Source organism: Mesoplodon densirostris, chromosome 2, assembly GCF_025265405.1.
Source record: "Mesoplodon densirostris isolate mMesDen1 chromosome 2, mMesDen1 primary haplotype, whole genome shotgun sequence".
NCBI lineage: Eukaryota > Metazoa > Chordata > Mammalia > Artiodactyla > Ziphiidae > Mesoplodon > Mesoplodon densirostris.
The window spans coordinates 58,304,335-58,329,630 of NC_082662.1; the positions used below are offsets into that span (position 1 = coordinate 58,304,335).

The 25,296-nt window shown below is 37.3% G+C and overlaps 1 protein-coding gene across 1 annotated transcript in view; it reads left to right on the top strand.

Annotated features, from left to right (window-relative positions):
- The window catches only part of PDE4B (phosphodiesterase 4B), a 636,321-nt gene that overhangs the window by 110,181 nt on the left and 500,844 nt on the right, over window positions 1–25,296 (top strand). The window contains exons 2-3 of the mRNA XM_060089922.1: window positions 3,748–3,860; window positions 9,476–9,714. Of these exons, the coding sequence (XP_059945905.1) occupies window positions 3,819–3,860; window positions 9,476–9,714 (281 nt within the window). The 5' untranslated portion in view covers window positions 3,748–3,818. The remainder of the gene's footprint in view (window positions 1–3,747; window positions 3,861–9,475; window positions 9,715–25,296) is intronic.

The following is a 25,296-nucleotide window of genomic DNA, read 5'->3' on the forward strand; positions in this document are numbered from 1 at the left end:
AAGAACCATCCAAATATCCCACATTCTCCAAGGAGAGCTGTATATAAAAGTGCTCAGGCAGCTCCCTCTGAGAGGGAGCCAGATGGGTTCTGACACCAGTCATCACCCCAGCAACCTTCCAGTCCTCATATAAACTGACTCTGGGTGGGGGGAGGATGGTATGTGAAGAGGTGTTGGGGAGGTGAATTGTTGGCCTACTGAAGATGAAGAACCACTTCTAGAGATTGGGGGTGCCGTCAATAAAAAGAAGGTTAGATTCTATATCCTTTAGTAAAACAAAAGGGATGTAATATAATAAATTGATTACATAAATATGAATAATGAAAGTGAAAACAGGCCAGCCAGGTAACCCAAAGATTAGTGAAGCAGCTACCATTCCTAGTGCTGAGGGAGAAAGGGAAGGTAGTATTATGAGAGTCTAGCAGTGGAAAGGAGGGGTCACCACCTTAGGAGCTGGAACCACCAAGGGGTGGCTCTGAAGCTAGTGAGCAGACATCTGACGGGGTATTGTATGGCTGTTTCTGGGTCTGCCTGGAGGGAGGGCCAGTGTTGTTTATGCTCCTGATAAAAGGAAGAGAGTCCCTTCTCTCCAACTCTCTTCTTCCACTTTCCTCCTCATGATTCCTGTTGTTAGCACCTAAAGGAAGCCAGCTAGGAAGAGAATTTGTGAAATACAGTTTGCAATGTCTCAACCCCAGCGTCCCAGAGCAGAGTGACTGAATGATTGGCTTTGGTCTGAAAGACAATGATAAAAAAACTGACGCAGTATCTAATTTCTCCATTGATCATTTATGCAGAAGAATTTCTGATTGGTTCTTTATGTCCCCTTGAGCAAGGGAAAGGGGAAATGGAGAGAGATAGCAGGGCAGAGAGAAGAGATGGCAGCAAAGAAGCTTAACCTTCGCCACTTGGGGTAACAAGGATGCTTGAACTTATTCTGGATAAGTACATTGTGGATTGAGCCATCTTGTCATTACTTTAATTAATTAATTTTTATGTGTGTGTGGTACGCGGGCCTCTCACTGTTGTGGCCTCTCCCGTTGCGGAGCAAGGCTCCGGACATGCAGGCTCAGTGGCCACGGCTCACGGGCCTAGCCGCTCCGTGGCATGTGGGATCTTCCCGGACCGGGGCACGAACCCACGTCCCCTGCATCAGCAGGTGGAATCTCAACCACTGCGCCACCAGGGAAGCCCAAAGTAATATATTTTAAATGTAGAGCATTTGGAAAACTTCCTTGTAACTTGAGATCTTGCTTTTTCCTAGCCAGGACATGCTCCCAGTTGAAGGCATATGAATTTATCCGGTCAGCTCTCACACTCAAAGTGTTTTAAAACATAAGTTTAGTTTCATGGCTAAGACCTCACAAAAATACTCTTGCATGCCCCAAATCTACTGATGTTACCCTGGAACATGTCTTTCTGCCTGTCATAAATTTCCTTATCATGGCATCTTCCTGCATGTGTCACACCCTTAGTACATTAAATTCTTTCCCATATTTTTGCACACCATATACTTTTCTATTATCTCCACTAAACAAATTCTACTTATTATTTAAGGCTAAAAAGAAATGTCATTTCCTTCCCAAAGTCTTCCCTGAAACCTAAGCATTTTAACATTTAATTATATTCTTTGATTCACTCATTTTACAAACATATTTGAGAACCTACTCTGTACCAAGTGCACATTTAATATATGCAAGTCTTCCCTGCCAGACTAGACCTAAAATTCTTGAGGGCTGGGTTTGCATTGAGCTTCATCTGGATCCTAGAATGCCTTGTTCACGTCTAAGAAGCTATAGCTAAGGTCTTACTCTTCATTTTTGCTGGGGAGACTTGATCTTTGTTTCTCCCTGCTGAAGACAGCCTAGAGATTTCTACTCCAGTTGTGTTGTTTTATCCTATTTTTAAGTGCATTTCCTGCCAAGCAAAATGGATCATTTTTTTGGCTCAGAAAAGAATACATCACAAAAATTTGGAAAATATGAAAAAGAAAGAAAAATCTCCAATAACTCTTATATAATGTTCACTGTTTTAATTTTACACAGCTTCTTTAATAATTTTCTATGCTCATATTTTTACAGAATTATACTGATTGGGGATATCTAATCCTATATCCTGCATTTAAAACTTACATCTTTTAATCTTGCTTTTTCTTTGCTTAGGAGTATAAACATTTTTTTTTCAGGTTCGGCCTTATAGAGGCACTCAAGACTGAATATAACAGAGATAAAATGTCTGTTATTTGTTGACTTTTGTTAAGTTTCAAGCAGCCTTTGAGTAAAAAGCTCTAAAATTCTGCCTATTCCTCTTTAGTCAGTGTTAGAGGAGTTCAGTAATTGTAACCATTCCTTGGTGTATGCTGAGGAAATTCTTTTCCTTGGCATATTGAATTGAACACCTGAAAGGCCTGTAGGGTTCTCTCCCTAGAAGACTTATAAAGGCAAAGTTTCTCCCTCCCTCCACTCTCTTATCCACTCTGTCAGTTTCACTACCAACTCCTGCATAATGTCATCAAATTATGTGTTAGAAATTCAACCGTGGTTTCCTGGGTGATGGGACAATGCCACTACTTAGTATCCTAGTCACATAGCTACAATTCCATCACGCTCTTAATCTATATATATCTTCATGTTCGAGAAGCAGACTTTTCAAATCAGGCATGTATTAAGAATTTTAAATGTACAGAGTGAGAAAACAGGAGCTTTTTGAGCTCAGCATTGATGCAGGCCATTTTTGATGTTAAGATCTTGAGAATCTGCCATGTGGACCAACGCTTCTTGGATTCAATGGTTTCTATACTGTACCTTTTCCAGTTCAATTCTGCAAACTCAAAATTCTTCATATTCTCTTTTAGACTATTGTATGTCTGAACTTTAAACTTGGGCCTGTTTTAATAGCCTGAGTTTTCATAAACCAGTGACTCTTTTTCCTCTGGAGCTGGCACAAGTCGGGTGCATCCTTAAATTTTGGTAACGTTATTGAGGTTCTTTGTTGCTGAAGTGGCTTCCAGTGATCTGCACAAAGCAAATGTCATGAACTGCAGTGTCTCTGCTTCAGAATGGCCAAGTTTGTGTGATTTAAACCAGGGAATACTAGCTCTTTCTAACTATTGGTTGCTAAAATACTCTGTGATGAATACTTGCCTATGTACTTATACGTGTAAGAGGTTTAAACTGATGGTACAATTGAAATTAAGATTTTTTTTTTGGTCATGCATATTTTTGTATTGGTTTTCTGTCTTTTCCTTTTTTCTTTGACAATAGTATCAATGGATCATATTCATTAAATTCTAAATCTGCCATGTTTTAGCTGTGTTACCTTGGCCCAATTATTTTTCTGATCCTCTGTTCTCTCATTAGAAAAAAAAGATGAAAATAATCTCACAGATTGTTATGGGGATCAAGTGAAATATTATATGGGAAAGTACTTTGTAAGTTTAAAGGCCTTCACTAATACATATTATTTCTGTATTCTTAAGGATCATTCATTATTTGGGAGCCTAATTGTTATCCTCTATTCTTTTTCTTTCCTCTCAAATATCTTTGCACTGATGTCTTGGATTTTTGCATTTTGTAAACCTCTTTCCTCACATGTTAGATTTAATTGGCTTGGTAAATTGTGATATTTACTTATACATGTGCATTGTGTACGTTCAGATGTTAGTGTGGCGAATACAAATAAGCTACGTATTTGTATTTAAGGATACCGAACTGTTCTTTTTTGTGTGTGTCTTGTTTTCCCCTGCAGGTCTTAATAATTGTCAGCAAAGCTGCACTGAATAACGGACACCCTAAAAGGGGCTGATTTTCCCCTTTATAATGAAGAAAAGCAGGAGTGTGATGACAGTGACGGCCGATGATGTAAGTTCCAAAAGTCAGAGTTGCTGATTCCACCCACTCTTTGCTCAATAAAAAAGTCACTCCATAATTCTGTTCCAAGGGCGGACAAGGTTGTCTAATAGTACCACTCTGCCTCTAGGTGCTTCTGTGACCTGGATATTGCCAGCCCTTGGACCCAGCACTCTGCATGCTAAGCAGCAGGCACACTGCCCTCTCTGCAGCTTGGAGATAGGCTCAGTTTGAGCTTTGTGATTTTCATTTACAAAACCACCAATCTGTGGAAATTTTTCTTTTCACCTTGTTTGCATTTCTTGTTGACTTTCTTGCACACTTTTATCAAAGTTCAGCTGATCCTTGAGTCATCTCCTATGGTGGGATCTTTGACAGCTGTTTGTAACCCATCCTCTAGGACTTGGCTCAAGTGTGGGCCTCAGACCAGCAACACTAGCATCACCTGTGTATTTATTAGAAATGCAGGATTCTAGAACCATCCCTCAGACCTAAAGATCAGAATTTATTCCCAAGGTGATTACATATGTACATTATGTACATATGTAAATTTCCATTATCTTCACTAAACAAATTCTACTTATTATTTAAGGCTAAAAAGAAACCGCATTTCCTTCCCAAAGCTTTCCTTGAAACCTGAGTATTTCAACATTTCATTATATTCTTTGATTTACTCATTTCACAAATAGTTTTGAGAACCTACTATGTACCAAGTGCATATTTAATATATGTAAGTCCCAGGCTGACTACATATGTACATTATATTTGAGAAGCTCTGCTCTGGGTCATTTGAAGAAATCTGTAGACTCATCATTTTTAATAGCTTTGCATCTTGGTCAGCTGAGATTATCTTTTTTCCTTTCAATTGACCAGTCCCCCATTAGTGTGTTTTTAATTGTCCAGTGTTTACTCAGCTTCTGTTTGTAATGAGCCAAAAATTATATGCCACTAAGATGTGCAGAAGGAAGGAAGGGAGGGAGGAAGGAAAAAGAAGTCATTTTCCTTGCTGTCTGTAATAGCTCATCTTGTTAAACTTCTATTTCACAGATGGGGGAGGGGCTGGGAGGAACTTGAACTTGGTGATAAATAATGTAAACTGGTATCTTTTGAGTAAATGCCCAGTTTATGAGTATTTCTCCAAGTTCTTACTCCTTCCCTTCCCTGTGGGCAAGTGGGAAAACAACATTAATTGATGTTATAGTCACAGGTGTGTGGTATTGTCCTTGTCTTGTATTTCCACTGGTTCTTACTGTTGTCCTATTGAGGATAACTCATTTCCCCAGATATTTGGTTGTCAGTCTCTGCCCTTGATCCAGTGTGCTTAGGCACATGGTAGGTATAACAGGTGATGAGTGCTCTCAGCCTGATCAGGGGACCTTCTCAGCTTGCTGTAAATTTGACCTTCTCCCCTGCTGCCTGGGCTCTTCACCTAACCTTCCAGTGGAGCTCTGATTGTTTAAAAGACTCAGCTTTGCTTTCTGTGCAGCCCTTACCTTTGGGCTGCTCACTCCATGAACCCCTGGTCCCTTTACCTTATGCTGCAGAAAACCCCTTGACAAGGAAGCTGAGACTAATTCTCAGTTTCCTTCTCTGTCCCTATCTGGGTTTGTAAGAACTTCTAGGACCTGCAAATGCAGAGTGAGACTTAGTTGTGCCATGAGGCTCTTGCCCACCAAAGCACACTCCTTTGCCATTGCCGTTTCTACTCTTTTGTGTTGAGACTCTTGGTTAGTGATCTAGTCTCATCGCCTGTGCCATATTTCCTTTTCTTCTTTTCCCCTTCCCTGCTCCTTTCCACAAGGGAACTGCCCTTAAGTCATATTCTAAGTCCTCAGTACCAGTGGTAAAAAGCTGTGTTCATACCTTCATGCTCCGGTTAGGATATCTAAGGGGAAACTTCTGGAATTTAGAAATTCTGTTTCTCTTAAAAAAAAAAAAGCTTAGGGTTGCCCCATAATACTATTTGTATACTGTGTGCTCCAGATTCTATTTCTTTGGAAGAATAAAACTAAGCAATGCATCTTGTCTATAAAGGTTGATCAATGATTTTTTTCTTTTTCATTCTATCATTGCAGTAATAATCCTAATCCTCTCTGAGGTAATGGTTACCACAATCAAAAGACAGGGAAGGTTGCATAGAAGAATGTGCAAAAGAGAAAGCACATTTGAAGAATACTAACCCCACCTAGACTGGTGGGGTTAGTATTATTACCTAGATTTGCACTGTCCGACATGGTAGCTGCTAGCCGACACACTTAAACGTACTAGTGCTTAATAGTCTGACACGTGACTATTAAGCACTAGTACGAATGGGGAGGTGCTGTAAATGTGAAATACATCTTGGATTTTGATTACATAATAGTACAAATAGAAAAGAATATAAAATATGTTATTAATAATTTTTGATATAGATTACATGTTGAAATGACAATATTTTGGATATACTAAGCTAAGTAAAATATACTATTAAAAGTAATTTCATCTGTTTCCTTTTCTTTTACTTTTTTAATGTGACTACTAGAATATTTAAAATTATACATTTGGCTCCTATTTGTGGCTTGTACTTTATTTCTGGTGGACAGTCATAACCTAAAACTTTTCACCATGCACCTCACCTTTCCAGTATAGTACAGAAGATCATATCAAATGTTATACACAGTATCTCTTCCCTCACAACAAAAGCAAATTGGCAGATATTATATTTTTTATACCACACTCTGAAGAAAGGTTCACCCTTAAGTCAAGGATATTTTATTATATTCTCATTATTTCAGCTCAACAAACAGTTACTCAGCGATTTAAATATTCACCTAATATTAATTTAGCACCTATTATACACTCCACACTGGTTAGGTTCTAGGGATTAGAGTCCTTGTCCCTTTGTAGCTTATATTCTAGAGGGGAGGGCATACATCAATCAATAAATTATAAAATAATCCCAGCTATGATAAGAGCTGTGGAGAAAAATGAAGTTGGTCAGGGGGCAAAAAATGGTTGGATGGTGACAATAGGTGTTCATAGAAGGATAACATGAAGAGAGGAAATATGGACAGTGAGGACATATAAGCATTGAGGGAGTGAGCCCTGTGAAGATCTGGGGGAAGAGAGTTTCTGACAAAGGGAACAGTGTGATTTCCAAAAGTAACATTCAAATTAATGTTTTTTTCCCCCAAATCTTTGATCTGATGAGTGGGGTAGTTGGCCAGTATCATGCTGGTTAAAATAGGAAAATAAGTCCAAGATCACAAATTCAGTAGTTTAGAATTGACTGAATTAGATTTTGCCTTTGGGGATGTTAGCAAATTTGGGGCAGTAATTATGAGTATGAATTAGAAAGTTTGAGGTAATTATGAATAACTCAACTTAGGTTAATGAATGTTTGCATAACAATGTTACTGTTTTTAGTATTTAACTTAATTTCTAAAAAGCTATTCCATTAAGCTCTTTTGTGGCAATGCATTTTCACATTAACTGAGGTCTTTTGAAACAAATTCTTCAAAGAATGGGTACAAATCTGTAAATTCAAGCTTGTTCCCAAGTCAGTATGGTATATATTTTGTGATAGGTGTGACTTTGTTACTTTTCAAATAACAAGTACCAAATAAATGCCCATTTAGTTTATTCACTGCAATTAAACCTGGTTGGTAATATTTCCATTTCTAAAAGAGGAAAAATATCCAGTAACTTTATTATAAGACTATTGTGGTTGGTGGTTTAACTAAGTGACATCCTCATTTCTGTTCTTTGGTACAGTGTTTCTTGTATAGGTGGTAAAGTATATGCTTTACCACCTATACAAGAAACACTGCTTTGCTTTCCAGATAATCAGTACTTTCTTAAATGCAGATTTGGAACAAACTGAGTTATAAAAGTTCTGACTTTTAGTTTGTTCTTGAATCTCTTTAGGAAGACTTTGTCTCTCCTAAGACTTCCTGTCTCCTCAACTAGTCTCTAAGTCTTTTGAGAAAGAAACTTACATATACTATGCTTTCTCCTCAGCCTCTTATTTCTAACACATACACATGCACACACACACACACACACACACACACACACAGAGACATATAAGTGCTAGGCCTACAGTAGATTTAATATAACCTGTTACTAAACAGTAAAACACTGGCCACATTCCAGAATATTTCAAATTCTGGAAAATTGTAAATTGTTTTGTCTCCTTTCTGTTACTGAATTGTGGTTCTACTGAATTTTAAATAAGTGGTATTCCAAAACCATAAGTCAAGCACAAAAAATATGATGATATCCCATTTCCAGGTGGAGAGAGTGGGGCGCCTGAAAATTGTCAGGCCTATTCAAGCCCAGATTTTCATCATGAAAATGTGGTTTTGCATGGATGAGATAAGCATAATCACTAGAATACAGGTTCTGTCTCTTTTTGCTGTTGTATCCTTTCTTAAGTAGCACAGAGCAAGACTTTAATAGGTGTGCAGAAAATATTTGTTGAATGAACCCAGCTAGACCCTTAAACTTGAGTTAATTATCCTCGTATGAACTAGTATAGGGATGGGTGGAGGAGTGGTGGGCGGAGAACTTTAGCTTGTTTAAACCTAAGGCAATCTAGTCCCAGGCTCTCTTAAATCTATTCTGAAGGGCTAGTAGGAAGTACCTGTCTTTTTAGGGCTACAGAATGACTTCCAGGTGAGAGACCTTGGCCTGGTGTTAGGACTTCCATTATTGCTTAAGATACGAGTGGAGAGTGACAGTTATAACTTTTAAACTCCAAGTTGCTATCAGTGGCTACTTACATTGCTGTAACATTTCTTGTCTTTAAGCCGGTATGAATGGTGATGCAGGCAGAGGTTCTTTTGGGGCTTCCACTCCCCACAGTACCAGGAACCAGAGTCACCAAGAGATATAGGAAGAATGAATAACTCTTATTATTGGTTATAATACAATGCCTCTATCTTCTCACAAGTATATCATTCATGTCAGCATTAGGGCATATATTGAACACATGGCAGTTCAATTCAGGACCAGATAAAAGTATATTCTTCTTTTTCTGAGCTCTTGTATGTTTGACCAGAAAAAAAAAACCACCCCCAAATCCCCTCAACTCTGAGGAGACCTTTTATAAGAATAGGAAAAGTTAGTTACCCAGTTACCCACAATTATGAGTATCTTGCTGGCCTGAGATAGAAAATATATTTACTTTAAAACATTGAACAAGAAATGTTATAATTTAGCTAGTACAGTTTGTTCCCGTGTTGCAGAATGATAACACTGATGTCCAAAATATATTTTCTATGAAAAGCTTTCATTTTAGCAAGTTAAAAAAAAGAAAGAAAAAAAGAATAATTTAAAAAAGAGAAAGAAGATAAAAAGCCCTGCAATCCATATGCTTCTAACTGGAAAATATTATCAACAGTCCTGAAGATCACCAAGACTATGCAACTGATGTGTTTAAAATTTGAGAATTAGCCCCCTGTGCCTACATGTTTTCTCTTAAGCTTTTGATGTCAGTGTTCGATTCTGATTGTGAGATAATGAATCAGGACTTTATGAGTGACAGCTTGATCATTTAGCTTCTTATTTTACTCCATCGTGCATCATTTTAAACATTTGAATTTCATTTTCTTTTTCTCTTTTTTCTTTCCCTGTGGTTCCTCTAGAATGTTAAAGATTATTTTGAATGCAACTTGAGTAAATCCTACAGTTCTTCTAGTAACACACTTGGGATAGACCTCTGGAGAGGGAGAAGGTGTTGCTCAGGAAATTTGCAGTTGCCACCACTGTCCCAAAGACAGAGCGGAAGGGCAAGGACTCCTGAGGGAGATGGCATTTCCAGACCGACCACGCTTCCTTTGATGACACTTCCAAGCATTGCTATTACAACTGTAAGCCAGGAGTGGTGAGTAGCCCTCAACTTAAATGTCAGTTCTAAGTTTGATTTTCCAGTTACTACCGGTACAATTTCTTGTTATTAAAATGTTAGTCATCTGTGGAGTAACTAAGGGTTTTGACATTTTGAGAATTTGTTTCCCTTTGGCTAGCAAAATGAAGAGTGGAGGTATCTCCTACCTCTTAAGATGGGAAGGGGCCTATTGAGGAAGAAATGAGATGCATTTTTATTAATGACAAGGAAAGCAAAATTACTGCCTATGATCTTTTTTAAAAAAAACTATTAGTGTATGTCAATATGATGTTTTAATTTAGAAAATCAAAATATGGGAGCCTAAAGGAATTAAAACATATATATTATATAGATGAATGACAGGAGATATTCTCATTACTGTACTCAAAATATAATTATTCTTAGCTTCTTTTTATTATAATCCTACTCTACTAATTTCAGTTTGTGGTTATCTAGAAAATAAAACACTTCATTATAAATCAAAAGAAGAATGAAGATTGTACTATGAGAGATGCTTGGACAGTTTTGCAGAGTCTATGTTTGTGAAAGAGGCTATTTTATTCTATTGTTGAAACGTTAATTGAATACGTATAATTTATAACTATGGTTAAAATTGTGCCGTGATATTTCTTCAAATACGTGTTTTTAATCACATATTTAGTTCTTAGCACTTTCTCTGGTTTTTCTTTTTGCCCTACATAATTTCCAAATACTTTTCATGAATAGTCTGCTTACATAACGTGGAGTCTTATTAAAAAGAAAAATATTTTCTCTATTTTTATGTAATTTTAAATTATAATAATATGGTGCTTTAAAAATCACTTTTCATTTAACTCATTTGTTAAGGAGAAAAACTAAATATATTAAATCACTGTGCAATATTATCACAGTAAATCCTTAAAATATGTGACTTTTATGGTGTGCTGTATACCCTTGCCACATGCTGAGCTGTACAGTGCTGATGAGTAGTTCATTATGTGCTCATTGAATGATGCAGGAAAGCTTTTAGTTGGTGGTTATCAAATATACTAAGAATTAGATCACTGAGACTTCAGCTATCACAGTTATTAGCCTGAAATGGTTCATCAGTCTGTATGTGATAGAGAAGCATGTGAACACGTCGTAGGGGGAATAGGTTAAAAATTTGAAAAGCACTGACTAACATCTGCTCCTCAGCTGAATTAACATTAGAATAGTCATAACCAATCATTGAGCACTAAAACGGGCATATTGCTTCTGCATTGCTTACTCAGTCACATAACTTATGTGTTTAGTCTTGGTTTGCTTCTGCATGATGGCAGATTTGGGGTTCAGATTTCCACGGATTTATTTTTCAGCAAGTTGGCACTGGTGCAGTATTACCAGTTGTTACAATATTGAAATGCTTCCATACCAGTTGGTAAATACATGCTTTCTTGAGCTCTCTGATTGCCCTTATTACTATTCCAGACTCTTCCCCAGAAGCAAATTCCTTACAAACCAACAACTAAAGTGGTGATGACTGGCACAGCAGGAGTCCAGTTTTGTTGGGCGTTGGTGTTTTATCTGTTAGAATAACACTCCAGATAAGATGTACCTTGCACTGTTGGAGTACCTTGCAATGCTGGAGTTCATTTTACTCAAAGACCCTTTGGGAGTTGCAGAATTGTTCCTTCCTTAGAAGTATCGAATCCAGACTCTGACATGTGGGGCACACTTGTCTACCTTTCTAAATTGAATATATTCATCTGTACAAAGAGAGTAATTGTACTCACCTCATAAGCTATTGTAAGGATTAAATATGGTAATATCTCCAAAATACCTAGTTTAGTAAAAAGCACATGTTAGGCAATCAGCAAACATTAGTTTCTCTTCCCTTGATCATTATCCATTAAAGCCTTTTGAAAATTAGAAACCACGTTTCAAGTATCACTAGCCTCATGCTGAGTGAAATGGAAGATTTAGCCATTATCCAGTTTGTCATGCAGTCAGCCAACACCACATATTAGTAATTCATTCATAATATGTCCGTTTTTCTTTCAGCTACCTGGATAGTTTTTAAAGTGTGAGAGTATTCAGTCATTGACTCCAAATTTATTTTTAAGTATAAGCAACTAAAAGCATTTCAATACATCCCTTAAAAATACTTCCTTTGCAATATTGATGAATACTGGTGGAATTGCTGGCAGAGGAATCTAATTGAAAGATCATTTGATTAGAAGTGAGGAAGTAGGGTTCCAGATACCATCATTGCCATCAACTTGATGAAAGGTCCTAGAGGTAAGGGGTGCAGCCTACAATCATGTGTGAGAAAGAATTATACTCACTACTTAGAACACGGAGAATGTGGAATCAATTTCCAGGTCTAGACGAGGGGTCAATAAGCTTTTTCTGCCAGTTAGTAAATATTTTTGGCTTTGTGGGCTTTATAGTCTCTGTTGCCACTATTCAACACTGCCATTGTAGTGTGAACATGGCCGTAGACAGTACATAAATGAATGTGTAGCTCAGCTCCAGTGAAACTTTACTTACATAAACAGGCAGCAAGCTAGATTTTGCCTGACAGTCAGTTTGATGACTCCTATTCTAGACTTATAAAAATCTCTAGGATATGACTCCTGCTCTGATAATTGCTTTGACAGTTGTAACTGGGTGAAACTGACCTTGAGTTCCTGGTTGGTGTCCTAAATATGTCAAAAGTCTGGGAATATGTGCTACAGATCAAGTATTTAAAGCCAGTGAAGGAATTTGAGTGAGAACAAATGAAAATTACTGCCCAAGGTATATAAAGTTAAATAGAAAAACACTGATATAAATTTAGCCCTTGTTTGGGGAGAGTATATTGGTGAAGGGAGGTGGCCATCACTGCAGGCAAAAGGCCTGGAATAGAAGGACAATGATTTGATTTACTATGGAGAAAGAAAGAGTGAGGACCTGAGTCCAGTTGGGTGGACTTCCATCTTGCTACCTTTTGGATGAGTTTCTTTATCCTACAAAAACTCAAATGAATAAACAGTGGAGATGATACAGCTTTTCAGAGTTGTGTGAGAAAGAAAATGTAATACATGTAGCACTTAGTGGTTATTTTGATGTTATTGTTATTATTGTTATTTTATTGTTATACATGGACTGAATAGCCAGAATTGTGCATTTTCTATTATTGGGAGTTCTGGAGGAACTTCACCACCTGAGTTATTGGAACCATCTTGGAAATATGATGAAAGAAGAAGTCAGATATGAAAACAAGATGTTATCTTCATTACTGATAAAGTTAATATTGGAATATGTACTCTGTGTCCGTGGGCAAGTAGGCTGCTAACACTGTACACCGTAATCATACAGACTTACCACCCAGTAATAGGAGGTGCTGGGCCTGTGCAGGCAGCCCTCGTCCTCAGAGGGAGAATCTACCTCTATGAAATTTGAAAATGGAGGAGTTGTAGAATCCTGCCCCGGTGAGACAGTAGGAAGGAAGGACTGAGTTGTGCATGTCTACTTTTTCCTTCTGGAAAGACCAGTGCAGATTAAATTACTCCTTCTTTCCAGGGAAGACTGAGTAAAAAGGCAGAAGGAGGTTAGGAATGTTAAGCTGGTGGCATTCCTGACACTTGGAAGACACATCAAAAAGTGGGAAAAATACATTCTTCCTGACATTCCCCAACTTTCCCCCCCCTCTTTTCACCTTTGGTCTGGGCTCACACTTGGGATGTGGCCAATGCCAAGCCTCTGGTGGTCTTCACTTTTTGAATAATTAAAGCAGTTTATTGATCTACCAAATTTATCAAAGCAATGTCACCACAACCAAGTTAGGAAAATAAGCCAATACTCAGCCTTGAATGTCTACAGTTAATCTATAATTTTAACTTTCCTCCATGAGGATCTTTTAACTCTTTAACTCCTTCTAGCCCTTCCCTGTTTACAGTTTTTAATTATCTATATATTTTAACCCCCAAATACACTAGCTCTCTGTCTGGGATTACTTGCCTTTTTACTTGAAGTAAGTCCTTTAGAATTTACTCTTATTTTTTAGTTTGTTTCTCTGAAAATGTCCTTATTTTGCTCTCATTCTTGAAAGTGTTTTCTTTTTCATTATGTAGCAGTTTCTTTATTTCCACACTTTCCCCCTTGCCTTTTGGCTTCCATTACTGTTGTTGGGAAAATGGCTGTAAGTCTAATTGTTTTTCTGTGTAAATAATCTGCATTTTTTTGGGGGGGTGGGCTCTTGATTTCTGAATTCCATCTTTGATGTAACTAGGGGTGGATTTCCTTTTATTTATCCCATATGAGATTTACTGGACTTCTCAAATATGTCAGTTGGTATCTTTCTCATCAGATCTGGAATATTCTTTGTTATTATCTCTTCAGGTATTTTCTCTGCCAGTCTTTTGCTCTTCTGCTATTGGACTTATGATTAAATGTATTTTGAGTCTACTTCTTTATCTTCCATTTCTTTTAATGTCTTTCATATATATATAATTAAAAATTTTGTCTTTATGGGCTGTATTCTGATAACTGCTTTTGGTCTGCCTTCTGGTTTGCTAATTCTCTTTTAAACTATGTTAAATTTGCTGTTAAACCTATTATATTGAGTATTTCAATTTTGATTATTGTATTTTCTGTTTTTAAAGTTTGTATTTATTTAGTTTTTAAATATGTGAGGTAATTTTATGTAGTTTTCTTTTCCCTACATGTGTTAGTTATCTATTGCTGCATAACGAATAATCCCCAAATTTAATGGCTTAAAGTAACAAACATTTGTTATCTTATATTTTCTGTGGGTCAGGAATCTAGTTGTGGCCTAGCTGGGTGCCTCTGACTGGGTCCCTCACAAGGCCAAAGTCAAGTTATTAGCCAGTGTTACAATCATTTCAATGGTTGACTGAGTGGGAGAGATCTGCTTCCAAGCTCACTCACACGGTTTTTGACAGGTTCACCTCCTTGCTGACTGATGACTGGAAACATCAGTTTTTTGCTATATGGGCCTCTCCATTGTGCTACTCATGACATGAAAGTTTGCGTTTTATGGAGCAAGGGTTTTTGATAGAGAAAGATGGACCAATAGAAGGTGAGCAAGAGATAAGTCAAAATCTTTTTAGTGGCATCCCATCACTTTTACAAATTCCGTTCATTAGATCTAGCCTACACCCAAGGGGAGGAACTGTGCAAGGGCCTGAATATGAGGAGGTGGGCATCACTGGGGACAAATCTAGAGGTTGCCCACCACATTGAAGATGTTTTCAAGCTTTTAAAAATTTCTTTAAATATAGCAAGAGTAAGGAGAAATAGACAAATCCACTATTATACTTGTAGACTTCAACACTGCAGAAAATTGATAGACCAAACAGGGAGAAATCATTACAGATATATTTGATGTGAACAGCACTATCAATCAACTTGATTTAATTGAAGTTTTTTAGAATACTTCATCCAACAACAACAGAGTATACATTCTTCTCAAGCTTGCATTGAATGCTCACCAAGATACATCTATCACACACACCTTAACAAATTTAAAAGAGTAAAAATCATATAAAGTATGTTCTGAGACCACAGTGGAATTAAATAAGAAATCAGTAACAGAAAGATAAGTGGAAAGTCCCAACTATTCAGAGATTAAAAACCCAACTGTAAATAACAGACCAAATGGGCCAAAGAGAAAATTAAAAATATTTTGAACTAAGTGAAAATAAAATTAAAATTTCCTATTATTTATGGGATGCAGCAAAAGCAGTGCTTAGGGGGAAATTTATATCTATACCTATATATATGTCTATATATCGATTTCTGTCTATCTCTATATAGAGATATATTTGACAAGAACAAAAAACTAAATCAGTACTTCTTCTATCTTAGAAAACCATAAAGAAAAGGAGTAATTTAAGACTCAAGCAAGTAGAAGAAAATCAATAATTAAATTAGAGCAAAAATCAGTGCAATTGAAAACAGTAGAGAAAGTCAGTGAAACCAAAAGATGGTTCTTTGAAAAGATCAATACACCGATAAACCTCTGGCCAGGCTCACCAAGAAAAAGAAATAAAGACATAAATTACCACTTTAAGAAATGAGAGAACATCACTATTGATTCCCTGGAGATGAAAAGAATAATAAAGGACTACTGTGAACAACTCTATACCCACATATTTGAAAATTTAGATGAAATGGTCTAATTCCTTGAAAGACCCAAAAGTACCAAAACTCACAGAGGGGAAATAGATAACATGAAAGGTCTGTATCTATTAAAGACATTGAATAGAAAATTATTAACCTACCAAGGAAAAGAAAGTTCTAGGCATAGATGGTTTTCTTACAAATTTTACCAAACACTTAAAACAGGAATGATACCAACTCTCCACAATCTGTTCCAGAAAACTGAAGTAGATGGAACACTTCCCAACTCATTCTATGAGGCCAGTGTTGCCCTAACACCCAAACCAGACAAAGACATTATAAGAAAGGAAAACTGCAATATCTCTCATGAACATAATAGATACAAAAGTCCTCAAAAAATTTAGCAAATAAACTTCAACAATGTATAAAAAAAATTATACCCTATGGCCAAGTGGGGTTTATTCCAGGTATGCAAGGCTGGTTCAACATTTTAAGGTCAATCAGTGCAATCTACCACACCAATACATGAAGAACAATCATATAATCTTATCAGTTGATGCAGAGAAAGAATTTGGCAATATACAACACCCATTCATGGTAAAAACTCTCAGCAAACTAAAAATAAAGGAGAATTGCCTCAACTTGAAGACCTCTACAAAAAACCTATAGCTAACATACTTAATGGTCAGAAGCTAGATGCTTTTGTTTAAGATTGGGACCAAAGTAAGGGTGTTCTGTCTGACCAATCCTATTCAGCATTGCACTGGAAGTCCTAGCTAGTGCAATAAGCAAAGGAAAGGAAATAAAAGGCATACAATTTGGAAAGGAAGAAATAAAACAGTCTCTGTTTGCAGATGACATGAATGTCTATGCAGAAAATCCCAAAGAATTGGCAAATAAAACTTGTGAAACTAATAAATGAGTAGAGCAAGGTTGCAGATTACAAGGTTAATATATAAAATTCATTACTTCCCTATACATTGGAAATGAACAATTAGAATTTGAAATAAATAAATATTATAATAATATTATTTATAACTGCATGGAAACAAAAAGAGGAGTATTTAGATATAAATTAAAAATATGTACAGGATATGTATTCAGAAAACTATGAAATTCTGATAAAAAACCAAAGGAATTCTAAATAAATAGATATATGATGGTCATGGATTAAAATATTCAAAATTGTTAGGGTGTAATTCTTCCTAACTTGATCTATAGATTTGATGCAATTCCAGTCAAAATTCTAGCAAGCTATTTTGTAGATATTGAAAAACTGAGCCTAAACTTTGTATAAAAGACAAAAATCTGGAATAGCCAACACAATAAATACTGAAGAAGAAAAAAGATGGAAGAGTCACACTACCTGATTTTGACTTAATATAAAGCTACAGTAATCAAGATAGCTTTATATTAGCAAAAGAATAGTGGCATAGATGAATGGAACAGAATAGAGAGTTCAGAAGTAGACTGATAAAATACAGTCAACCGATCTCTGATAGAGGAGTAAAGGTATTTCAGTTGAGAAGCCATAATCTTTCAACAAATTGTGTTGGAAAAAATAGCCATTCATATCAAAAAATTAATAATAATCTAGACAGAAGCCTTACATATTTCACCAAAATTAACTCAAAATGATCATAGACCTGAATGTAAAATGCAAAACTACACAACTCCTAGAAGATAGCATAGAGAAAACCTAGGTGACCTTGGATTTGGCCATGAGTTTTTGATAAAACACTAAAAAAAACACCCCATGGTCTAAAGAAAAAATAATGATATGTTGGACTTCATTAAAATTAAAAATTTCTGCTCTGTGAAAGGCACTGTTAAAAGAATGAAAAGACAAGCCACAGATTGGGAGAAAAGATTTGCAAAACACATATCTGATAATAAACTTGTATCCAAAATATACAAGAAACATAAAAAATTCAACAATAAGAATACAAATAACCCAATTAGAAAATGGGCATATGATCTGAAGAGACAACAAATCAAAGAAAATATACATATGGCAAACAAGCATTTGAAAAGATGTACAACATCATTTGCCATTAGAGAACTGTCAATTAAAACAGTGAGATGCCATTACACAGTTATTAGAATGGCCAAAATCCAAAAAAAAAAAAAACAACACAAAAACCAATTGCTGGCAAGAATGTAGAGCAAGAGCTCTCATTCATTGCTGGTGGAAGTACAAAATGCCACAGGCACTGTGGAATACAGTTTGGCAGTTTCTTACAAAACTAAACATAGTGTTATCATATGATCTGGCAGTCATGCTCCTAGATATTTACTTAACTGATTTAAAAACTTACATTGTCACAGAAACCAGCACAAACATATTTATAACAAACTTATTAAAAATCACCAAAAGCTGGAAGCAATAAAGATATGCTTTAATAGGTGAATTGATAAATTGTGGTACATACATACAGTGCAACATTAATGATGAAAAGAAATAAGCTGTCAAACCACAAAAAGACGTGGTTGAATCTTAAATGCATGTCGCTAAGTGAAAGAATCAAGTATGAAAAGGCAACATACTGTATGATTCCACTTATATGGCATTCTAGAAAAAAGCAAAACTATAGAGATGGTACAAGATCAATGGTTGCCAGGGGCTCAGGAGAGTGTTTAAAAAAATGAATGAATCTTTAAAACCCACAGATTTAGTGAGAAATGTAGATGTAGACAAATTAATATAATACAGTATATTTAGTTCTAGAATAAGAATACAGGTGAGGAGCAATGAATTCTTCCTTGGAGGGGAGAAGCAACAGTGAAAGCTGTTATTTATCCTTGACTTGAAGCTGAGCAAGCATATATCTGCTGGAAAGAAGTAGAAGTAACATTTCAGACACAGGAAATAGCATGGACAAGACCATGACTCCTTGAGACAAAGTGACATATTCAAGGAATGCAAGTATTCATAGGGCATGTAGGGTATGTGAGATGGTGTGGGTGGAGATATGGCTTAAGTAAAAGGCAGGAAATCTGAGTTTGAAAAGGTGGGTAGAGGTCAGAATGTGAAGGGTCTTACACTTTTGCCTTTATCCAAATTAATAACTTGAAGCCATTGGAATTTTTAAATAAATTGAATATAGATCTGTAAGGTAATAAGATAATGAGAGACAATGTAGAGGCTGTTTGGAAAGAGAAAGGTTGAAGGTTGAAAATCTAGAGAGGAAGATTTCAGAGCGAGGTGGATGATGGATGCTGAGGGATTTGAACAGGCAGTAGGTGTGGGAATGAGAAGGAGGAGGAAAACTGAACAACACTGGGGTTGGATGGATGGGAAGTGGTGCGCAGTTGAATGTGGATTAGGAGCAAGGAGGAGAAGCCATGAATATGCAGCAGTTTCTTGTTCAGCTGGATGCATGGAAATGCCATGAACAAGGACAAAAGATGAGGGGTTAAGGTGTAAAGGGAAAGATGGTGGTGGGTTTAGTTTTGAATAGGGTGAGTTTAAAGTACTTTAAACATGTTACTAAGTGGATATTGTCTGGGAGCCGTTAAAAATGTGTGTGTGTGTGTGAATATCATAGTTTGGAGATCATAGGTGTACAGGTGGTAATGAGGTAATGGAATGAATGAGATTACCCAGACCAAGTATGCAGAGATTAGACAATATCAATTTTGTCTTGAACTAAGGACATAGCCCTAAGGAATAGTAATAACATGGGGTCAAATAAGGGGGAAAGAAGAGCAGGGAGAAGGCAGAACATGAACAGAGAAATAGGAGGAGAATTAGAATAGAGAATTATTATAAAAGGACAGAGGTTAGGCCATAGGGAAGGTTTGGTCAGCAAAAACAGAAGTTGCACAGAGTACAGGTAAGATGAGGACGGAGAAAAGGCCTTCGGATAATTCAGTTTAGTGGACATTGGTAACACTAGTGGAAGTCTTAGTAGAATCATGGAATCAGAATGCATGGGATTAAAAGTGAGCCAGGGAGGCAGAAGGATGCAGAGAAATGCACAGCAATGCATAGGTCCTGTGCTAGTTCTGTTGGGCAGGTTCTTTTGTATATCAGATATTATATTAAAAGTGATACTGGAGGGGCTTCCCTGGTGGTGCAGTGGTTGAGAGTCTGCCTGCCGATGCAGGGGACACGGGTTCGTGCCCCAGTCCAGGAAGATCCCATATGCCGTGGAGCGGCTGGGCCCGTGAGCCCTGGCCGCTGAGCCTGCGCATCCGGAGCCTGTGTTCCGCAACGGGAGAGGCCACAACAGTGAGAGGCCCGCGTACCACAAAAAAAAAAAAAAAAAGTGATACTGGAGGACAAAATACAACTTTAAAAGAGCAAAAATTAGAGCTGAGGAGGAAAGGATAGCAATAAAATATTACTCGTTCAAGTTTTTTGTTAGTGAAAAGCGTGAGAATGGAAGCTGATTGACAAGCTTATGGGTAGACAAGATTATGGAAAAGTGTTATAATGTGGAGACATTTTTATCTATGCTGAACAGAAGGAACTGGTAGATGGGGAGAGATTGAAGATAAGAGAGATGGGCAATAATTAATATAGAATATAGTAGGAGTAGCACAAGGAAAGATAAACTTTAGACAAGATTAGAAAGATCTTCTTTTGAGACATGTAAATCCAATGCAGAAAAGAATGAATATATTGGAAATGACAAGGAGAGAAATAGGAGGACCTTATTTCCAAAGGTAGAGATCAGTGGTCGTCAAATATTAGAGTGGTTCAGAATCACTTGGACAATTTATTGAAAAAGTTGGTTCAACTTATCTCTGAACCCCAACCCTAGAGGTGGGAGTCTGAGATAGGGCTGGGGATCTGTAGTTCTAATAAGTTCCTAGGTGAAACTTGTGGAACTGACCTGGGGACCACATTTTGAGGACTCTGGCCTAGATTTTCTCAGAAGTAGGAGGTTAAGTCATCTGCTGAGAATAAGGGGGTGCAGACCCTCTACTGTCCTTTCAACCAAAGGCATACATTGTTCCAGAACACCAAGCATGTGTTTCTGTCTGGGGGCATTTCTTTTTTCTGTGCCATGCCAGCTGACCTGTGGTGGGACTGAACTCTCAGGTGTGAGATAACAGTACTGCTCTAAGAATGCTCACATCTTAATGATGCAATAGAACTATTGTCAGCTGCATTTTCAGTTGAATAGGAAGAGCTCAGAGATAAAGTAGGCAGGGAATCTTGTTTCAGGGTTTTCCTAATGGTGCACTTTTTCATAAGAAACAGTTCTGGCTTCTCCTTTGTTATTCGCTCAAAGAAGATTATAAATATCAGTTTGCTTGTCTCCCACCTCTTTCTGCCTGAGGGCTGTGCTTTGCTTCTCTAAATGTTTCAGTTGTGAACATGATGATTCTATTTGGGCATCTATTAACTTAGGTGTGATGTCCTTAATGTTCGCTGTCCCAACTTTCACCTACATTGGGGAGAGTGGTGTCAGTTGCCCTGTTGCTGTCTGGAAGGCTGGGAGCAATTTCAACTGTTCTCATTATCACGGAAGGGAAACGCTGAGGTGGTGGTTCAGAAACATGGGCTATGCTTTATTGCTCCCACAATCTGTAACAAGTTTACAGTCTGATGAGGTTTTCAATAAAAATATTTTATGCTTTGGGGTTGCCTGTCAACTACAAAGCCTAAAGCCCTGTTTTAAAGATCAAAATACCCACAGATGCTGTGCACAAATGCCATAGATTCAACAAAAGCTGGTGTGACGATAGGAAATTGATGACACATCTGTTTAGCTCCCACCAGGCTTTACCACCCACTGAAATCTTTTGGCTACAGAAACTGCATTTGTGACTTGTGCATCAGGCATTGCAATCTACAAGTCAGCAATTCACAAAGTTCCCCCTGGATTCCCCCTGTCAGGTATGTGAGATAATAGACAGTGGATATTTAAAATCATGCATCATCCACTCCATACCTCGTTGCTTATATATTCTCGATAAGGTCAAAATTGTATTAGAATATTAGGATATATATTAGGATATATATTATATAGAAGGTACTTAGGGTAGGATCTTGTCTATATGATTATAATAATTGGTATAATACTTTAATATTCGTATTAAATATAATACCAATAATATAATATTATACAATAATATAATAATATAATATAGTAATGTAATGTTAGTGTAATATAGATAATATTCTCACTATAATACATTTTAGTATATAAGGCCCTTTCCAACTCCTATTTTATTTAAATTTAACTCCCACAACAACCTTGCAAGGTGGGCATTTTTTCCTTAAGGTAAAATAAAAATGACTTCAACCTAAGTATGATCATGGGCATGAAATGTTTCATAATAGAGAAAGACTCCATTTTTGATGACTGGTGGCTGACAGCTTTCAACTCTCCTCCTCTCCCCTTTTCTTTTTGCCCCACATCTAGGAAGGATAAGTAAATCTGCACACTCCCTCCCTTGGTGCCTGTGAGAATTTCGAAAGATGCAAAACTCTGCTCTCTCTGGGAATCCTCATCCCAGCCCTACCCCCCACCCCTTAATCATAATAAAACCCTAAGCCACCTTCCACCTCCCTCTCAACTTTGTTTCACCTTAGATGGAACCTGAGCCCTTCTCCTTGGGGAATCCTTTTGCTGTTTATTATATGAGTAGTAAACTAATTTCATATCTATTAGTCCTATGTGCCGTTCATCCTGACATCCATAAATTCCTGGGCAGGGGCTGCCCAGTATCCTGCAGGGGATGTTAGGTGCCCGGATAAAACAGGTTTCTTAGTTTTAGATAAGCTAATGGTGCTTTATTCCTTCAGATATGTGGTCATTTCAGACAATAAAAATAATGAAAAAATATTGTGGTTAACTCAGGGCTAAGAACCGAAAGATGAACAGGACATGGTCTCTGTCCTTCTCGTCAGTAGTTATAGTCTCGTAGAAGAAGCAGACATGTAAATTAAAAAACTACAAAATTATGTCATATGTAGTATGTACAAGGTACTATGGGAAAGCAGGAGAGTGAATGGCTGTGAATCTTCCTGGATTGAACAACACGTGTGTAAAGTCATAAAAGCATGAAAGAGGATGGAATGTTGAAGGAACTGTATTCATGTTTATTTGGCTGTAGAACAGGGTGAGTGTGGTGAGATGCAGTTGGCAAGGGCCTTGAAGGCTCTGCTTGTACATTAGATCTTATCCTAAGGACATTGCTGAACTACTGGAGGGCTTTAAGAAATGGAATCAAAGAAGAATGTTTTTATTTTAAATAGTTCACTTTGATGGTAGTGTGGAAGATAGATTGGTATTGAGACACAAAGATAATTTAGACTTGCTTTAAGTCCAAGTGAGCAGTGATAATGGCAGCTGAGTCAGGACAAAGGCAAGGAAAATGGTCAGAGGAGGACATATTTGTGCCAGACACTGTTCTAGGAGCTGAGATACAATGGGATGTAATGGAGAAATCTCTGTTTTTATGAAGTTTACATTCTAAAAGGGTACGTAGGAGAGAACCCCTAATGTCCACCCTTTCCTTCTCTCTAGCAGTAAGAAAACTTTAGAATTGTAGCTGAGCACAAGGCTCCCCAGAAAATAGATGGTTCTTTTTGACCTTTCTTGCAGCTTCCTTTTAGTCTAGCTAGAACCTAGTTACACTAGATTCTGGCCAGGTCATGCCCTGGAAATCAAAAGGCATCCTTTTCCTTCCATTCTCCCCCTTTGTATGGGCAGGAATGAGTATGCAGTGGTGAGGTTTCTTGCACTTTGTGGCCAAGGTTAACACCACGGGCCTGATGGAGCAGCAAAACTGAAGGGCCCTGAGTATGTGACAACTTCATAGAGAGCCACCACACCACACTGGGTTTTAATGTGAAGTAAATACAGTTCTATTGTTGTTTTGTGCTTCTCTCTGATACGGCATCTGAACCTGTATCATAAGTAATACTGGGAGAGATATACAATTGTAGTGGAGGTTTACATAAAGGGGATGCCCAGATCATGAATCTTACAAAGGCAGTCAGTCATCTAAAAATATAAATAAGTTATATAAGTATGTTGTATACAATTGGATCTGTTATGCTTAATATATTATTCAAAATAACTACTAGCTGTAATTTGCATGCAAGGAAGAGGTTTACAGAATGCCCAAGCCAGTTAGTTGGTTGTTCTTCAGACAAGAAAGACCCACTTATACAAAGTACTTACATCTGAGTATGCCAGCCAATGTGATGAGAGCTGAATATCCCTTCATTATGTCTTCTTATTATCTGATGTACTTACTAATCCAATCTTAAGTAAAATGGTTAGTTAGTTGATAAAGTCACAAGTCTGTTCATTGAGATGCAAGCTGATTACAATAGTGATTACAATAATTAACAGAAAACTATAGACTGAAATAATGTGATGAAGGAAATAACCAGGGTGATGTGATGGAGTAACTATGAGCTGAGCAAAGGAATGGTACTTAGATAAGGTAGCTATGAAAGACCTCTGAGAGGAGATGATGTTTGATTGATACCTAAATGATAGAAAGCAGTTAATCTATTTAAAAAGTGGTGGTGAGGGGGCGCAGGCTCTTAATAGGCAGAGGGAATAGAAATATAAAAGCCCTGGGATGGGAAAGAGCCTAGTATATTTCAATAGGAGACCAGAGACCAGTGTGGCTGGAGCACAGAAAGCAAGGGGGAGGAAGGAAGTTGGGATTTGAGAGGCAGGGAGCAGTTAGATCACCTAGTTACTTGTAGGCTATAGTAAGGAGTTTTGTTTTATTCTGTAAGCAATGAGAAGCCATTACAATGTTTTAGAAACATGACAGGATCTGACTTTAAAAGAATAGTGTTTTGGGTACAGGTATAATGAATTGCAGGGTCAAAGTGGAAGCAGAGACTATTGCAGAAAAGTGATTTGAAACAGGATGATTCCAGAGGAGCTGGAGAGAAGTGAAAGGATTTAATTGCTGTTTAGAAGTATACTGATAGGGCTTGCTAAAGGGAATGCATGTAGAGGTCTGGGGGAGGAAGGCATCAACAACCAATCCTATGCTTTTTGCTTGAGCAGCTGGGTTGATAGTGGTGCCATTTGTTGAAATTAGAACCACCTGGGGAAAGATTTTGGTGGGTATAAACCAAAAGACCCATTTTGGACAAGTCAAGTATGAAGGTGGCGATGGTTCATGATGGCCACAGGCAGTTGGAGGTATATGGGTCTGGAGGAGAGTTAGAAATCTGATAAGTCATCAGAATAAATATAGCATTAATACTTTAAAAGTTCATTTGGTTTATAAGTACCTCAAATAAACTAAAAGTACAGAAAATAATTCAACAAATACTCACCATCTATTGCTATACCTGCTATCCAGATTTAACAAATGTTCACACTTTGCCTTTTTTTGCTTCAGTCCTTTTAAAAATATGATGTTGCAGATAAAGGAGTGAGAGCATTCTTAAAGATGCTGGGAAGACAGTGGCTTAAATGTATTTCAGTTCTCATTCACACTGAGCTCTTCCTCTTCTGCCAGTAGACAGGTCCTGGAGGATAAGAAAGAAACCTC